General features: G+C 40.3%; 1 protein-coding gene across 7 annotated transcripts in view; it reads left to right on the forward strand.

The window, feature by feature from the left end:
• Nucleotides 1-15,096, forward strand: part of RFT1 (RFT1 glycolipid translocator homolog) — a 46,616-nt gene that overhangs the window by 20,125 nt on the left and 11,395 nt on the right. For all 7 annotated transcript variants that reach the window (XR_014021162.1, XR_014021163.1, XR_014021164.1 and 4 more), the window contains exons 7-11: nt 2,282-2,360; nt 6,487-6,537; nt 7,404-7,534; nt 9,418-9,562; nt 13,516-13,621. Coding sequence is in view for 2 of the 7 variants with exons in the window: in XM_081287245.1 (XP_081143371.1) it covers nt 2,282-2,360; nt 6,487-6,537; nt 7,404-7,534; nt 9,418-9,562; nt 13,516-13,621 (512 nt within the window). In the remaining 5 variants the exon portion in view is untranslated. The remainder of the gene's footprint in view (nt 1-2,281; nt 2,361-6,486; nt 6,538-7,403; nt 7,535-9,417; nt 9,563-13,515; nt 13,622-15,096) is intronic.

The raw sequence follows: 15,096 nt of genomic DNA on the forward strand, positions 1-15,096 counted from the left end.
AGTGGTCCATAGCACCCCCTAGTGGTGGTAACTTGTCAGGTGCTCTTTGTTCTTGGGGGAGGAGATGATGGCCTGTTTTAAACATCTTGTGGTCCATTTTCCTTCTCACCAGGGAATATTTACTCTGGGGCTTGAGCTTCCTGGCATCTGCTGTAGGTTTGGCGATGCCCTGAAGGCAGCACAATTCCAGAGGATTCAGACCTGTTTTCCCACTGTTTAGAAGGGAAGTTCAGGTGAGGAGAATGGGGGCTGAAAACCACTTGCTTAAGAGATGCTGTAGATTTGCCCTGTCCTAAATGGTAGCCACCAGCCACATGTGGCTATACAGCATTTTGGATCATGGCTAGTCTGAATTGAGATGAACTGTAGGTGCAAGAAATATACTGGATTTCAAAGACTCAGTATGAAAAAAATAATGTGAAATGACACACATATAAATATATACATATATATTTATTTGATATTTTGATATTTAACATTGATTACATGTTGAAAGAATGATATTTTGGGTTAAATAAAATATGTTAAAATTAATTTCACCTGTTTCTTGTTCACATTCACTGAGACTGCTAGAAAATTGAACATTACATTTCAGCTGGATAGCATTGCTGTACACAGATAAGCTTTGGGTCAAGAACAGGGGCCCATGTGACTGGGCAGGTTCCAGGAATGCTCTTGCACCCACTTCCTCAGCTGAGGCTGACCTCTTGGAGAGATGACATGGGCTTGGCCTTTGTGATTCACCCCCTACCAAAGAGCCCTTTGAAATCCCACCACTTAAAAGTCATCACTTCAGATAATCAAAAATGTTCAAAATGCAGATATCCTAGGATTAAGAACCTACCATCTTGGGCTGGGGATGTGGCTCAAGCAGTAACATGCTTGCCTGGCATGCGCAGGGCGCTGGGTTCAATCCTCAGCACCACATAAAAACAATAAAGATGTTGTGTCTACTGAAATTTGAAAAATAAATTTAAAAAAAAGAACCTACCATCTAGACTGAATATCTGGGATTCCAAGATGCTTGTGTGATAGAGGAGGGGCCCCAGGGGAACTGGGGGAGATTAACTAGCCATCCCTCTCTTCCATTTTATGGTTAGCTCTCTGGCTTTAAAGCCACGTGTCTCATACATTGACCTTTACTTTGAGTATTTGCTTCCTTCTTACCTTCTTTGTCCTTAGAAGGTAGAGAGTTTGGTGCCTCCAGGAACTTCAAAAGAACAATATCAGAACTTTTGTTTTTTCCTTTCCTCTGTTATACTAATTTCAAGTGGTTTACTTGACCTTAGAAGGCTGAATTTCTTTTGAAATTTACAAGCATATCTCATATGCTTGTGTAAAAGGACCCTAGGTGGCCTATTAGGATGTGGAGCAGAATTTATGCTGTAGACTGGTGTACTTCAGATGTGTATATGCATGCGTGTGTTACTTGAACCCAGGGGTACTCTACCACTGAACTATATCCTCAGTTCTTTTTATCTTTTAGTACAGGGTTTCACTAAGGTGCCCAGGCTGGCCTTGAATTTGTGATCACTTTACCTCAGCCTACCAAGTCATTGAGGTTTCAGGCATGTCACCTAGACAGACTATTTTAAAGAAAAGGAACTCACTCTAAGCTGTATGTGTTAGACGTGGTCAGTGTCCTGTCTGAGTTTCCAAGGGGATCGTAGTGGTTCTTTAGAGGTCTTTGTGTATAAATGTTGGGTATGCTCTTTATAGACTTTCTCTTTGTATTTGATAATTGGGTTAGTCAGCTTTCTGTTACTATAACAATTACCTGAGATAAGCAACTTATCAAGAGACAGGGTTTATTTTGGCTTATAGTTTTAGAGGTTTCAGGTCCATGATGTATTGGCCCAATTGCTTTGGGCTTATATCAAAGTAGAAGTGTGTGGAAGAATAAAACAGCTTACCTCATGGCCAGGAAGCTAGAGAAAGAGGAAGAGTCTAGAACCCCACAATTCCATTCATGAGTACTGTCAATGACTTACTATGCTTCATCTCTGAGAGGTTCTACCACCATCCAAGAGTGCCATGCGGGGTTCCAAGCCTTTAACACATGGCCTTTGGGGTACATTCAAGATCCAGACTATAGCAGTAACATAAAGTCTTTTCTAGTATTTGTGGATGCCTTCTGTATGCTTAATGTTAAATAAGAATTCAGTGGGGACTATTCCAAGTTGGAGTTTAGGGACCAGATTGAGTTTGCCTCTCATGTAGCATTATATTCTAAGCCTTGAAATACCCAGGATTTTAACTTTGTTTTGTTTTTGTTTTCTAGGATTTTGTAAATTGGAAAGAGGCTAAATTAACCTGGAGTTTTTTCAAACAGTCTTTCTTGAAACAGATTTTGACAGAAGGTAAGTAAAAGGTTACTCTGAGCAGTCAGGAGATCATGGTAGAAATAGAGGGATTTCACAGAACTGTTGATTACCTGGATCAAAACTACCTGTCTGGAGCCCCCTTGGCAGAGGACCCTCAGAATTTTTTTAATGAGAGGGAAAACAACATTTATTTAGTTTTATGCTTTACTTAAGTTGCCTAATTTAAATCTCTCTACAGCCTCATTAAAGACATTTCCCCCTTTATTATGGATAAGGAAACTGAGCATCAGTGAGGTTGTAGAATTTTTTTCAGGGTCCTACAGTCCATGAGGAACAGTTTAATTGGAATCCAAGTCTGAGTTAGTCAGCTTTCCATTACTGTGAAAAAATACCTAAGCTAATCAACTTAAAAGGAGAAAGGGTTTATTTTGGTTCACAGTTTAAGAGGTTTCATTCCATGGCCACTTGTCCCTGGTGCTTTGGGCCTGTGGTAACACAGTACATCATGGCAGGAGCCTGTGGTGGAGGAGGCTTGGTCATCTCATCACAGCAGGGAAGCAAAGAGAGAGACAATAGTGGTCTGAGGTTCCAGTATCTTCTTCAACAGTGTGCCGTCACAACCTGACTTCTTCCCACTAAGCCCCACTCCCTAAAGGTCCCACTACCTCTCAGTCATGGGCTGAGGACCAAGCAGAGCCAAACTATCAAAATCTAACTATAAAACCCGGTGGTATATCATTTTAATAGAGTTGTTATAAAAGTGTTATCATTTATAGAAAACTTTGGAGATAGAGGAAACTACCCATGAATTCATAATTCCAATTTTTTAATATATTTTTTCTTTCTTTTTTTTCAATATTTTTAAGAACCAGGTTTTCATCGTTTTATTTTCTTACTTAAGATTGACCCATGTGATAGTTTGGTCAGATATCCGACTTCTGACAGAACTCCTAATGCAGAGGCCCTGACAGTGAGCTGAAAGCATAATATATGTGTTGATTTTTACTCAGCTTAAATTCAGAGAATGAAATTTGAGGTAGCTATAAGCAGCTGGAAAGTGAAGGGTTTTTTTCTACATACAGATTTGATGTCAATAGATCTGCATATCTGTTACTGAATATATTTTTTTATCTTTTCAAAATTATCCTTTTTTTTTTTTTGGTACCAGGGATTGAACCCAGGAGCACTTAGTCATTGAGCCACATCCCCAACCTGTTCTTTTTATTATTATTATTATTATTATTTGAAGACAAGGTCTTGTGCTAAGCTGCTGAGGGTCTTGTTAAGTTACTGAGGCTGGCTTTGAACTTGTGATCCTTTTGCCTCAGCCTCCCCAACCACTGGAATTATAGACATGCACCACCATACTCAGTTCAAAATGATCTTTTAGTTATAAAAGTAATATAATAACAAAAATTCTAAAAAAACAGAAAATATAATCCTAGTATTCTAAAACAACTACCCACACTATTATCTTGTTATTTTCTTCTCCCCATATTTGTGTTTTGTTAATTATGACTCCAAAGGGAAGTAATTTACTTCCCCCCAGGCCTCTTTTCCTATCTATGAGCTGAGAGAGGACCAAGAGGGGCTTAAGGGCCCTCTGAGCCTTGAGAGTGCTTGCTTCTAGTCTGAGCTTATGACTGCTGGTACAAAAGTTAAACTATTCGGGGGATTTCTGGGTCAGAAACCTTGAGAGAGCTAGCTCCTAGAAAGCAGGGAGTCTCCTTGCTGGGCCTGGCACACCACAGATGTTCAGCAAGTATTTGTTGATAGAGTAAGAAGAGTGACAACAGAAGAGAACTGTAGCAAAATTGTGTGTTGTGGTAGTTCACATTGTGATTAGAACAGAAAAATCAATGGAGAAAGTTTTGGTGAGGATGTTGTTTGTATTTTTTTCTTTCCAAAGTTTTAAAAGCAGTTTTAATGAGTTTGAGGGAGTTGGATCCAGTCTACATGATGTTCTTCAATACATTGTACAGATTACAGTTGCTAGACATGTGTTTGCAACATTTAATTAAGCCATTCACTAAAGCCTCCTGAGCTTGTCCTGAGCAAATCTAGGTACTTGCCCCACAGTTGGGCCATACTAATATGGCTTCCTTTCTTGCAGAAGGCCATTAGGAACTTCTCAGGGCCTCCATCTCCATGGCTAGAAAATAAGGAAGTAGGCTGAATGACAACTTAAGTTTCTTTTATCTTTAAAAACTACAGTTCTGAGTCATGTTCAGTGGTGCACACCTGTAATCCCAACAACTCTGGAGGCTGAGATAGGAAGATCATAAGTTTGAGGCCAGCCTCAGTAACTTAGGGAAACCCTGTCTCAAATAAAAAATAAAAAGCACTGGGAATATAGGTCAGTGGTAAAGCTCCCCTGGGTTTAATCTCCAATATAAAAATAATAATAACAATAATAATAATAATTATGGCTCTAAAAAAAGTTAAAGTAACTTTGTAGTAGCAAAAACGTATGTGTTCCTCCCTTCTGCCCCCACATTTCCTGCAGCACTGTATGCAAGGTGCTGAGACTAGAGATGAAGAGTAACATACAGACCGTGACCTCAAGGAACTCATTCTCTCACCAGTTGCACACATCATGTGGTTAACCATTTCAAGACTGTGGGACTGTACTTGGAAATGTTAACTCAATCATTAGAAGTCTCTGGAGTGCCTCTCATTTCCTGGATCTCTGCTAGGAACTCAGAGACAGAGATAACTGAGAGGGGTCTTCTGCCCTCAGGAAGCTGGTAGAATATGAGGAGAGGCCTATGCTGCCAGAAGGTAGGGAAAAGCCAGTCTGGGTTGTAAAAATGCCCTAGCTAGGCCCAGCCTGACTCTGAGCAGCAACTGGAGGCTAACCCCAGATAGGTAGGTGACAACGGAGGATGACAGTGTTATAGGGATGAGACTGGTGAAGAGAGGCCACAAAGATAGTGTGTAAAAGCTCTCATACACAGAATAAAGAAGCCCAGCCTTTTTGCAAACACTAATGAGCCATTTGAAGCCATGTGAAAGCAGGGTACAGTTGTCCCTTGGTATCCTGAGGTTCCAAGGTCTCTCCCTGCCAACAATGGATAAATCTAAAATCTGAGAATGTTCAAGTCTCTTATGTAAAATGGTGTAGTATTTGCATATAATCTAGATATATCCTTCATCTACTTTAAATAATCTCTAGAATACTAATAATACCTAATGTAATATAAATGCTATGTAAAAAATTGTTAAACTGTATTGTTTAGGGATTGATGATAAGAAAAGATTTGTACATGTTCAGATGCAGTTTTTTTTTTCCCCCCTGAAATGTTAACAGTTAGGGTAGATCAGAGATACAGACCTGGGAGGACCTTCAGAGGTCTTTGCTACATATACTTATAAGGAGACAAGATCAGAGAGAGGAGAGTCTTGACAGAAGATGGAAATTTAACCTCTTAATTAATGCTTTCTTTTATGAGCATTTTCTAGGAGGTGAGAACTTGCCCTTTTAGGCTCTGGGCACTGTTTAGTGCTGTCTTTTTAAGAGTTAGTGCTTTTCACTTATTGATAAGAAAATTCATAGAATGGGACAGAGTTGCTCCAGGGTGGTGTCTTTATCTTGAAGGCATTGTGCTGCCTTAGATTTGAGGATGAACTGAGATTCCAGAACCTCCAGGCCCTGGGGAGTGGAGGCGGATCTCTCCACCTGAGAGGAAGTGGAATGAGCATGTGCCACTGTCATGGACATTTCCCTTCACAGATAATTTACACTCTGGTTATTTCACCCACTTAAGACTTGAGACATACTGGGAATGTAGCTTGGTGGTAGAGTGCTTGCCTAGCTTGTACAATGCCTAGGGTTCTATTCTCAGCACTGCAAAAAACAAATAAACTTGTGACAGTCATTTAATAATTTCTCCATATTTTATTTTCAACTTATTAGATTGGTTTTATTGGTTGGTTTTTAATTTAGCTGGCTTGGAGATTTGCTGTTAATAAAGCCCTCAGCATTGTCCAAATTATGAGATTACTTGAAATCAACCTTAGGACAAGGAACATGTCTGTAACTGATTATCTGATTTTTCTTCTTTGAGGGTATTCGTCCACCTGAAAAGTTGATAAATGATAAGAGTAAAGGAAATTAATTTATGCATTGAAAATGCTAATTATTTTGCTTTTCCATTTATAGGCGAGAGATATGTGATGACATTTTTGAATGTATTAAATTTTGGTGATCAAGGTAAGATGAAATTCTATAGTGTTTTAATTAAAGGTGAATACTATTAATAGATACTTCTTAATATCTTTCTTTGTGGTTTGACATATTTAGTGAGCAATGAATCTGAACACTATTATAAATGAATAAATGAATTTTTTAAAAAATATTTATTTTTAGTTGTAGTTGGACACAATACCTTTATTTTATTTACTTATTTTTATGTGGTGCTAAGGATTGAACCCAGGACCTCACACGTGCTAGGTGAGCACTCTACCACTGAGCCACAACCCCAGCCCCTAGAAATGAATTCTTAAGATTATAAATTGTACATCTTTGTATAAACATATACAGTGTACTGACTATGCCCTCTTGTGTAACTTGAGTGGCAAATTATTGTTGAGACCCTTTTGCCTTCTGCTTCCTGCTGAGCTCTGGTGCTCATTTTGGGGGTTGGAAGTGTGCTAGGAGAGAAGAAAAAGGGAATTCACTATCACAGTAATAAAGATCTGTCCTGGGTTTATGTGGCTAAATAGGTCTTTCTGTTTTTTTTTTCTTTTCCATATTTATTTATACCAAAGAAATGAGAAAACAATTTAAAAAGCAACTTTACTTTTATTAAAAAGTGCTAGATAGAAGATCTTGTCGATTGTGTGAATGTCAGCATCTTGATCGATATTGTATTATAGTTTTGCAAGATGTTACCATTTTGGGAAACTGGGTAATGGGTACATGGGCTCTCTGGATTATTTCTTTAACTACATATAAAGCTAAAATTATCTCAAGATTTTTAAAAAGTTTAATTAAACATATTTACCATTTTAATAATGTTGTGAAAGTTAAAATAGAAAAACAAATATGATTGTCATTTCTTTCTTTTTGTTTTATAGGTGTATATGATATAGTGAATAATCTTGGGTCCCTTGTGGCCAGGTTAATTTTTCAGCCAATAGAGGAGAGTTTTTATATATTCTTTGCTAAGGTGCTGGAGAGGGAAAAGGATGCCACACTTCAGCGGCAGGTAATCCTGGTTCTCATGCCTATCATCTCTGAAGTGAACTTCTATCTAATTGCTAGACAGACAGAAATGTGGAATGGTCGGGCTGGGGATGTGGCTCAAGCGGTAGCGTGCTCGCCTGGTATGCGTGTGGCCCGGGTTCGATCCTCAGCACCACATACCAACAAAGATGTTGTGTCCGCCGAGAACTAAAAAATAAATATTAAAAAAAAAAATTCTCTCTCTCTCCTCTCTCACTCTCTCTTTAAAAAAAAAAAAAAGAAGAAATGTGGAATGGTCTATTTCCCTTTTGTTTGATATGAAATGTTCTTCTAGTTTTCATTTTTCTATCACATTCTGGCAGATGGGAGCACCCAAGCTCATTTCTGTTTCCTGACTTTTACCCTCTCCTCCTGGCTGTCCCCTTTTGTCTTACCCCTTTGTCCCTTTGTATGCCCTTACTTTTGATCCAGCCCTCCCAGCTTTTTTTTTTTTTTTTTTTTTTTGGCTACTGGGGATTTAACCCAGGGGCACTTAATCACTGAGCCACATCTCCACCCCTTTTTATTTTTTATTTTGAAACAAGGTCTCTCTAAGTTGCTGATGCTGGTTCAAACTTGCAGTCCTCCTGTCTCACAGGCATACACTACCATTCCTGGCTTCAGAGCTCTTTATAGTTGTCCCACAGAACACCCACCCATGGCTTAGTTTTAGGTATAAGAATAAGATAGTCTCTCCTATTCTCAGATTCTCAAGAACCAGAGGGCCAGGTGCAGTGGCACACACCTGTAATTTCAGCAACTTTGGAGGCTGAGGCAGGAGGATCACAAGCAACTTGAGGCCCTAAGCAACTTGGCAAGATCCTTCCTCAAAATAAAAAATAAATAAATAAAAAGGGCTGGGGGTGTGGTTCCATGGTTAAGCACACCTGAGTTCAATCCTTAGTACCAAAAAAAAAAAAAAAAAAAAAAAAAAAAAGAACCAGAGGATGCCAGGGTTGGAGCTGGGCTAACCTACAGCATAGGGAAGAAAATATGTGGTCACAGGGCTTCTCTCACCACACCAATTATGTAAGTTTTTTAAAGACTGTGTCTGTCCAGGGCTACATTCTGACCCTAAAAATCTATGTACTCTGGTTGGTCAATATGAAGAAATTTTAATCCAGGAGCATTTGGTTATAGAAACTACTTTTTCTAAAACCATTGAAAATGTCTGACGTATCTTAGAATTCAAAGAAAACGAAATCCATCTCTTACATATGTAAGAAGGCATTTTACAAAGTATAGTTTATGCACACAGTATCTCAAGATGAGCTACTTTAGTTCTCAGTCTGGTTTAAGAAATATGAACCCAAGTGTACATTGATAATAAATCAACATCTTGAGATATTTGTCAGGAGAAACATGAGCCGGCTGGCATAGATGAAAACTTACTCCATTTTAGAATAAAATATTAGGGCTGGGGCTGTAGCTCAGTGGCAGAGTGTTTGCCTAGCACGTGTGAGGCCATTTTACATAAGGGACTTGAGCATCCTCAGATTTTAGATTTATCCATTGTTGGCAAGTGACCTTAGCACCACATAAAAATAAAGACATTCTGTCCATCTACAACTACAAAAAAAATCTTTTTAATCAGGGTAGAGTGAGTGGTTCATAAGCAATATTTAAAATGATTCATTCTAAATGAGTTGAAAACTAAACCTCCCCTCTTGCCACCTAAAAGATACACACTATCCCCACTTTTTTTTTTTCCTGATTGAAAAGAAATGTGCTACAGAAAAGCAGTGAGGTCTTATCTTAATTCATTTGGAAAAATGATCTGTAAAACAGTACAGGGGGAAGGTGAGATGTGAGGGTGTTCTTCAGTTCATGATTTATCCAGCTTCCTTCTCTTTCCCCCTAACCCAGGAGGACTTTGCTGTGGCTGCTATGGTTTTGGAGTCCTTGCTCAAGCTGGCCCTGCTGGCTGGCCTGACCATCACTGTTTTTGGCTTTGCCTATTCTCAACTGGCTCTGGATATCTATGGAGGGGCCATGCTTAGCTCAGGATCAGGTATGTGCTAGAGTTTTGTCTAGTTTGTTTTAATTTCCAAACAGAAATAGAAGAGTCTCCTGAAGTTCAAAAATTTGTGCACACGCAGTCAACATCTGTGTTCCTGGAGAGTTGTGGGAAAGCTGGGCTTGTGGGACTGTTCTCTCACTGGAGTTGAGATGTGCATGCTCAGGGTGATCAGTTCCCCAGCCTCACCTGGAGAAGTTATGAATATTCCTTACAGTTGGCTTTTCCTCTCAGGCCTAAAATGTGTTTTGCCAAGCACTTGCCTGTGCTCCCTCTGGGGCAAGGGAGGAGGGCAGAGAGCAGGCTCTAATGAATCTCCACTTGGTATTAAACACATCTGAAGATAGTAAATGCCACATAAATCCCAGGCCTGATGCATAAAAGCCTCGGAAGGACAACCCAGAGCAATTTGCAGAGAATAAAATTGATCTCAGCAAATAAAATGGTATATATAATCCACTGACACTTGATGTTTGAAGGAGAAAACTATTGAATATGTCTGATGAAATACCTGGTGCCCAGGCTGCTGAGACTCTCATAGCACTTTCTGGTCCTTGGGAACTTCACCAGTTTCAAAATGTATTGGGCTATAGGCTAGCAATAGTCCATTTGTAGAATTTCATTTTGGATTTAGCAAAGATGTTTTTAATTACTCAGGTCACTAGCAAGAACCTAGAAGATTTTTTTCTGTTGCTCCATCTCAGTAAAATTAAGGGCTTTGTCCAATGCCTTTTTACAAGTTCTTTCACTATTGTAGTTGCCACTATATTGGCGCTCAAACTTTTGGTATTGGGAAAAAATGGCCAAGTTTCTACACTAGAGCAAAGGTCATGAAGTTTGTAGGAACACCTGCTATGAAGCCAATGAAGTGGTTTGCTGCTCCCTGGGGCTTGTGTTGTGAGAAGTACATTTCCATCAGGCAACTGCAGGGAGGCCTCATTAGGAAGCCATTAGTAAGTTTATGTGCAGAGATTGGGGATCAACTGTTTAACAGCAGCTCTGCCCCTTTAGAAAGCAATCACTAAGGAACAGCCTTTTCTGTAACAGTCACAGGATGTTGCCAAGAAAGGCTGTCCCATCATTGTAATGTTCATCTGGTAGAGTAATTAATCACAGAAGAGATACACACAAACTACTATCATTGTGTTGTCCTTTTATTTAAGTGAGATGCAGGTATGGTTTTGAGCGTCAATAATAGAGTTAGCAATTAAAAAGATCAGAGTTCTGAATCATTAATAATTTTAGACTCAAAAAGGTGTTCTCCAGTCTCATCTTCAGAGAGAGCAGTCCTGAGAATAGTTCTTGTTTCTCAGTGTCTTAAAAGCATTGTGGTTTGGTGTGTCACTGCAGGGTCTTCAGGACCACTGGCCTCTCTTGCCTAGGCCAAGGTCCCAGCATAACTGCCCCAGCACCGTCTTTTAGCATTTATCTCTGAGTCTTTGGTGCCTCACACTTTTTTTGGGGGGGAGGGCGGGTACCAGGGATTGAACTTGGGTGCTTAACCACTGAGCCACATCCCAAACCCTATTTTATATTTTATTTAGAGACAGGGTCTCATTGAGTTGCTTAGTGCCTCGCTTTTGCTGAGGTTGGCTTTGAACTCGTGATCCTTCTGCCTCAGCCCCCAGAGCTGCTGGGATTGCAGGTGTGTGCCACCGTGCCTGGTAGTGCCTCTCACTTTGATCAAACTTCCACTCTCTGTAAAGCCCATTTGGCTTCTAGGTAGGGCAGTACTTTTCACAATGTGCCTGCTGACTGTCCCTATCCGTGCTGCCCCTCTTCTCCCTACCTACTCCTGTCTCATCAGACTGTATCTCCTTAGGCCTTTACTGTACCAGAAAATATAACACTTTTGCTCTCTCCATTCTACCTCGTATTCCCCACAACCCTCTTTTTTGTTTTTCAGTACTAGGGATTGAACCCAGGTGCATTCTACCACTGAACTACATCCCCAGCCCTTTTTTTTTTTTTTTTTTGGTTTTAAAATATTTATTTATTTATTTTTTAGTTTTCGGCAGACACAACATCTCTGTTTTTTTTTTTTTTAAGAGAGAGTGAGAGAGGAGAGAGAGAGAGAGAATTTTTAATATTTATTTTTTAGTTCTCGGCGGACACAACATCTTTGTTGGTATGTGGTGCTGAGGATCGAACCCGGGCCACACGCATGCCAGGCAAGCGCACTACCGCTTGAGCCACATCCCCAGCCCCAGACACAACATCTCTGTTTGTATGTGATGCTGAGGATCAAACCCAGGCCGCACGCATGCCAGGCGAGCGCGCTACCACTTGAGCCACATCCCCAGCCCCATCCCAGCCCTTTTTATTTCTTATTTTGAGACAGTGTCTCTCTAAATTGCTCAGGCTGGCCTTGAATTTGCAATTCTCCTGCCTTAACCTTCCAAATAGCTGGGATTATAGGCATGTACCACCATGCCCAGCTTCTTGACTTTTTAATTTTTTTTTTCTTTGTGGCTTTATATTACTTTCCTGGGGCTTCATGACAAAGTACTACAGACTGAGTGGCTTTATTTAATTATTTTGCTGTGCTAGGGTTTGAACTTGTGTATGTTAGGCACGTGTTCTACCACTGAGCTACACTCTCAGTCCCTCTAGTGACTTTATTTTGTTTGTTTGTTTGGTACTAGGGATTGAACCACTGAGCCACATCTACAGCCCTTTTTTATATTTTCTTTTGATAAAGGGTCTTGCTGAGTTGTTCAGGGCATCACTAAGTTGCTGAGGCTGGCTTAGAACTTGCCACCCTCCTGCCTCAGTCTCTTAGGCCACTGGGATTACAGGCATGTGCCACCACACCTGGCCCTTTAGTGACTTTAAATCGCAGAAATTACTGTATCATGGTCCTTTCTGAAGGCTAGAAGTCCAAAATCAAGGTGCCAGCAGGGTTTTGCTCTCTGATAGCACTAGGGGAAGGTCTTTTCTTGCCTCTTCTAGTTTCTGGTGTTTGTCCACAGTCCTGGGTATTCCTTGGCTTGTCCTTGTATCACTTAAGTCATGTGGCCATGTTCTCCCTATTTGTCTTCACATTTTCTTCCCTTTGTGTGTGTGTGTGTGTGTGTGTGTGTGTGTGTGTGTCTTTTGTCCACATTTCCCCTTTTTGTAAGGATACCAGTCATTGGGTTAGATCTCTTTTTAACTATATTAGCTCCATAAAGACCTGTTTCTAAATAAGATCATATTCTGAGATGCTAGGAGTTAGAACTTCAGTGTGTCTTAGGGTACGTAGTTCAACCCATAACATCTCATTTAATTCACAGTTTAAGATTCCATCTTTGAAGTCCCCAAATTGTCTCAGAGCTTTCTCTCTTTAGTCACTGCTTCATGCCAGAGTTTGTATTCCTCATGCCTGTAGGCAGCTCACTGTCTATCCTCAGATGGGCCGATGTAAGCTGTTAGCATTCAGTTACCTGGTGAGAGTGACCCTGTTTCTTTCTGCTTTGGCCAGAGAGAGGAGGATAGGGAGAAGCTTATTAATTAGTGATAGAATTGCATTACTTTGTTTGAGAAGGAAATATCATTATTGGCTCTGGTTCTCACTGTGGATTGTGAATGTTCTATCTCAGTAGATCTTTTTCTAGGACCTGCTCAACTGAGATTCCCTTAATATTCAGGGCCACTTGTGTCTTGAGCATTCAAACTAGCAGGCCTCCTTGTGCTGATTTTAAAATGAGCAGATTAGCTTGCTTTTAGTTGTTAGATCTATGTATGTATTCAGATCTGTATATTTATTCATAACTATTCTTTTGTTTTTAACTGATTACTTTAGTAGTACCATGGAATGCTGGGAGTCCTCCAATATGTGCGCATTCTGTCCACTGTTACCAGTAGGTCCCATGGCCCAGTTCTGGTGTTTTCTTAGCATTCACCCAAACTGTGGTAGTATGTAGTCCTATTTGGATCTAGAATCTTGGTGGGTTGTTTCCTTGTAGGTCCTGTTTTGCTGCGTACCTATTGTCTCTACGTCCTCCTGCTTGCCATCAATGGAGTAACTGAGTGTTTCACGTTTGCTGCCATGAGTAAAGAGGAAGTTGACAGGTGGGTAACCTAGAAGGTACACCCTTAATCATGACCTTTGGCCAAAACGAACTAACTTGCTAATCTTTTTTCTTTTCATTCTGAACATGTGTTTACTGATGGCTTTCTCAGAGACAATACTAGACCACAAGTATGCTGCATCCCCAGGATCTCTACAGCCTGGCATGATTTAGCTAGTACTCCCTATAATAGGGTCAGGGGACAGCAAGTTCTGTGTGCTTCCCTTTGTGGATGGAGAAATGTCATCCCTAAAGTGTCATGATTGTCTAGGTGTACAGAGTCAGGCATACAATAAGGTAGACTTCCATCTCTCCATCCTATTACCCAGCCCCCACTTAGTGGTCCTCAGCTCTTGTTATCTATTGACTCTAGATCAGCAACCCTGCTCTGGAACTTCAGCCAGTGGGTCTTAACATTGGTTGTGTGTCAAAATCCTCTGTGGAGCTTATTAGAAATGCATATTTCTATCTGGTATATTTGCACTACTCTTTTTCCCATCATACCTGTAGGAACAGCAGGCCCTTGAGAGTGAGTGTGCATGTGTGCATGTATGTATATATCAATTATTCTGAGGTGAACTCCTGGTTAAGTGCCTTTGGCCCACACCCAGAATTATTCACCTCTTCTGTCCTAAATACCAAAACCTAGCAAGGCAGTATCTTAATGCACCACTATAGGACAAGGTTAAGGAACAGCATAAAAGACAAGAGAGGAAAATAGAGAAGAGAATAGAAAAGGTTGGTGTAGATGGTGGGGTGAATGGCTCTTGTTATTCAATCACCCCTTGAGGCTTGGATCTCTTGTGTGTTTTCATGCTGCCTCTGTAATCTTGAGTGCTATTGAGAACTCTCTGAGGCCTGGTCCTAGAGGCAGGATGGGGAAGGGAGCTCAGAATCAGGAAGCCTTTCCTCCTATTAGACTGGCTTCTGTCTGTTCTCATCTTGGGATGCTTTAAATAGAAGCTATGGTGACTTTGTTTGCTACTAGTGGTCGAGAACTTGTCTAGACCAATGTCCCAGCCTAGACCAATGAGATTCTCCTAGGAAATTCTGCTACTTCCCAGACCAGTTGAGTTAGAATTTGGGGAGGCTTGAACCAGGGAATCAAGTCATTACACAGTTCCAGGTGATTCTGATTCTAAGTGTGTGATAACTACCGGCCCAGGCCAGCTTTCACAGTAAACTTACATTGAGCTCTGTGACCCAGTAGATACCTTGGTACTGAAGCCAAAATCCACAAAGCAGGAAGTATTCCAGTTATGCACAAGATACAATGATGCTTTCTATTTCTTCTACTTCATTTTTCAAAAATATCATCTTATAACCTTCTGAATTGATTTCTCAGCCTATTAATAGGTCACAATTCATAGTTTTATTTATTTATTTATTCATTTTGTAATACTGGGAATTGAACCCAGGCTCTTGTGCGTGCTAGGCAAGCACTCTGCTACTAAGCTACATCCCAAGACCTACCAT

This window comes from Spermophilus citellus, assembly GCF_964194105.1.
Source record: "Spermophilus citellus genome assembly, chromosome: 3".
Classification (NCBI taxonomy): Eukaryota; Metazoa; Chordata; class Mammalia; order Rodentia; family Sciuridae; genus Spermophilus; species Spermophilus citellus.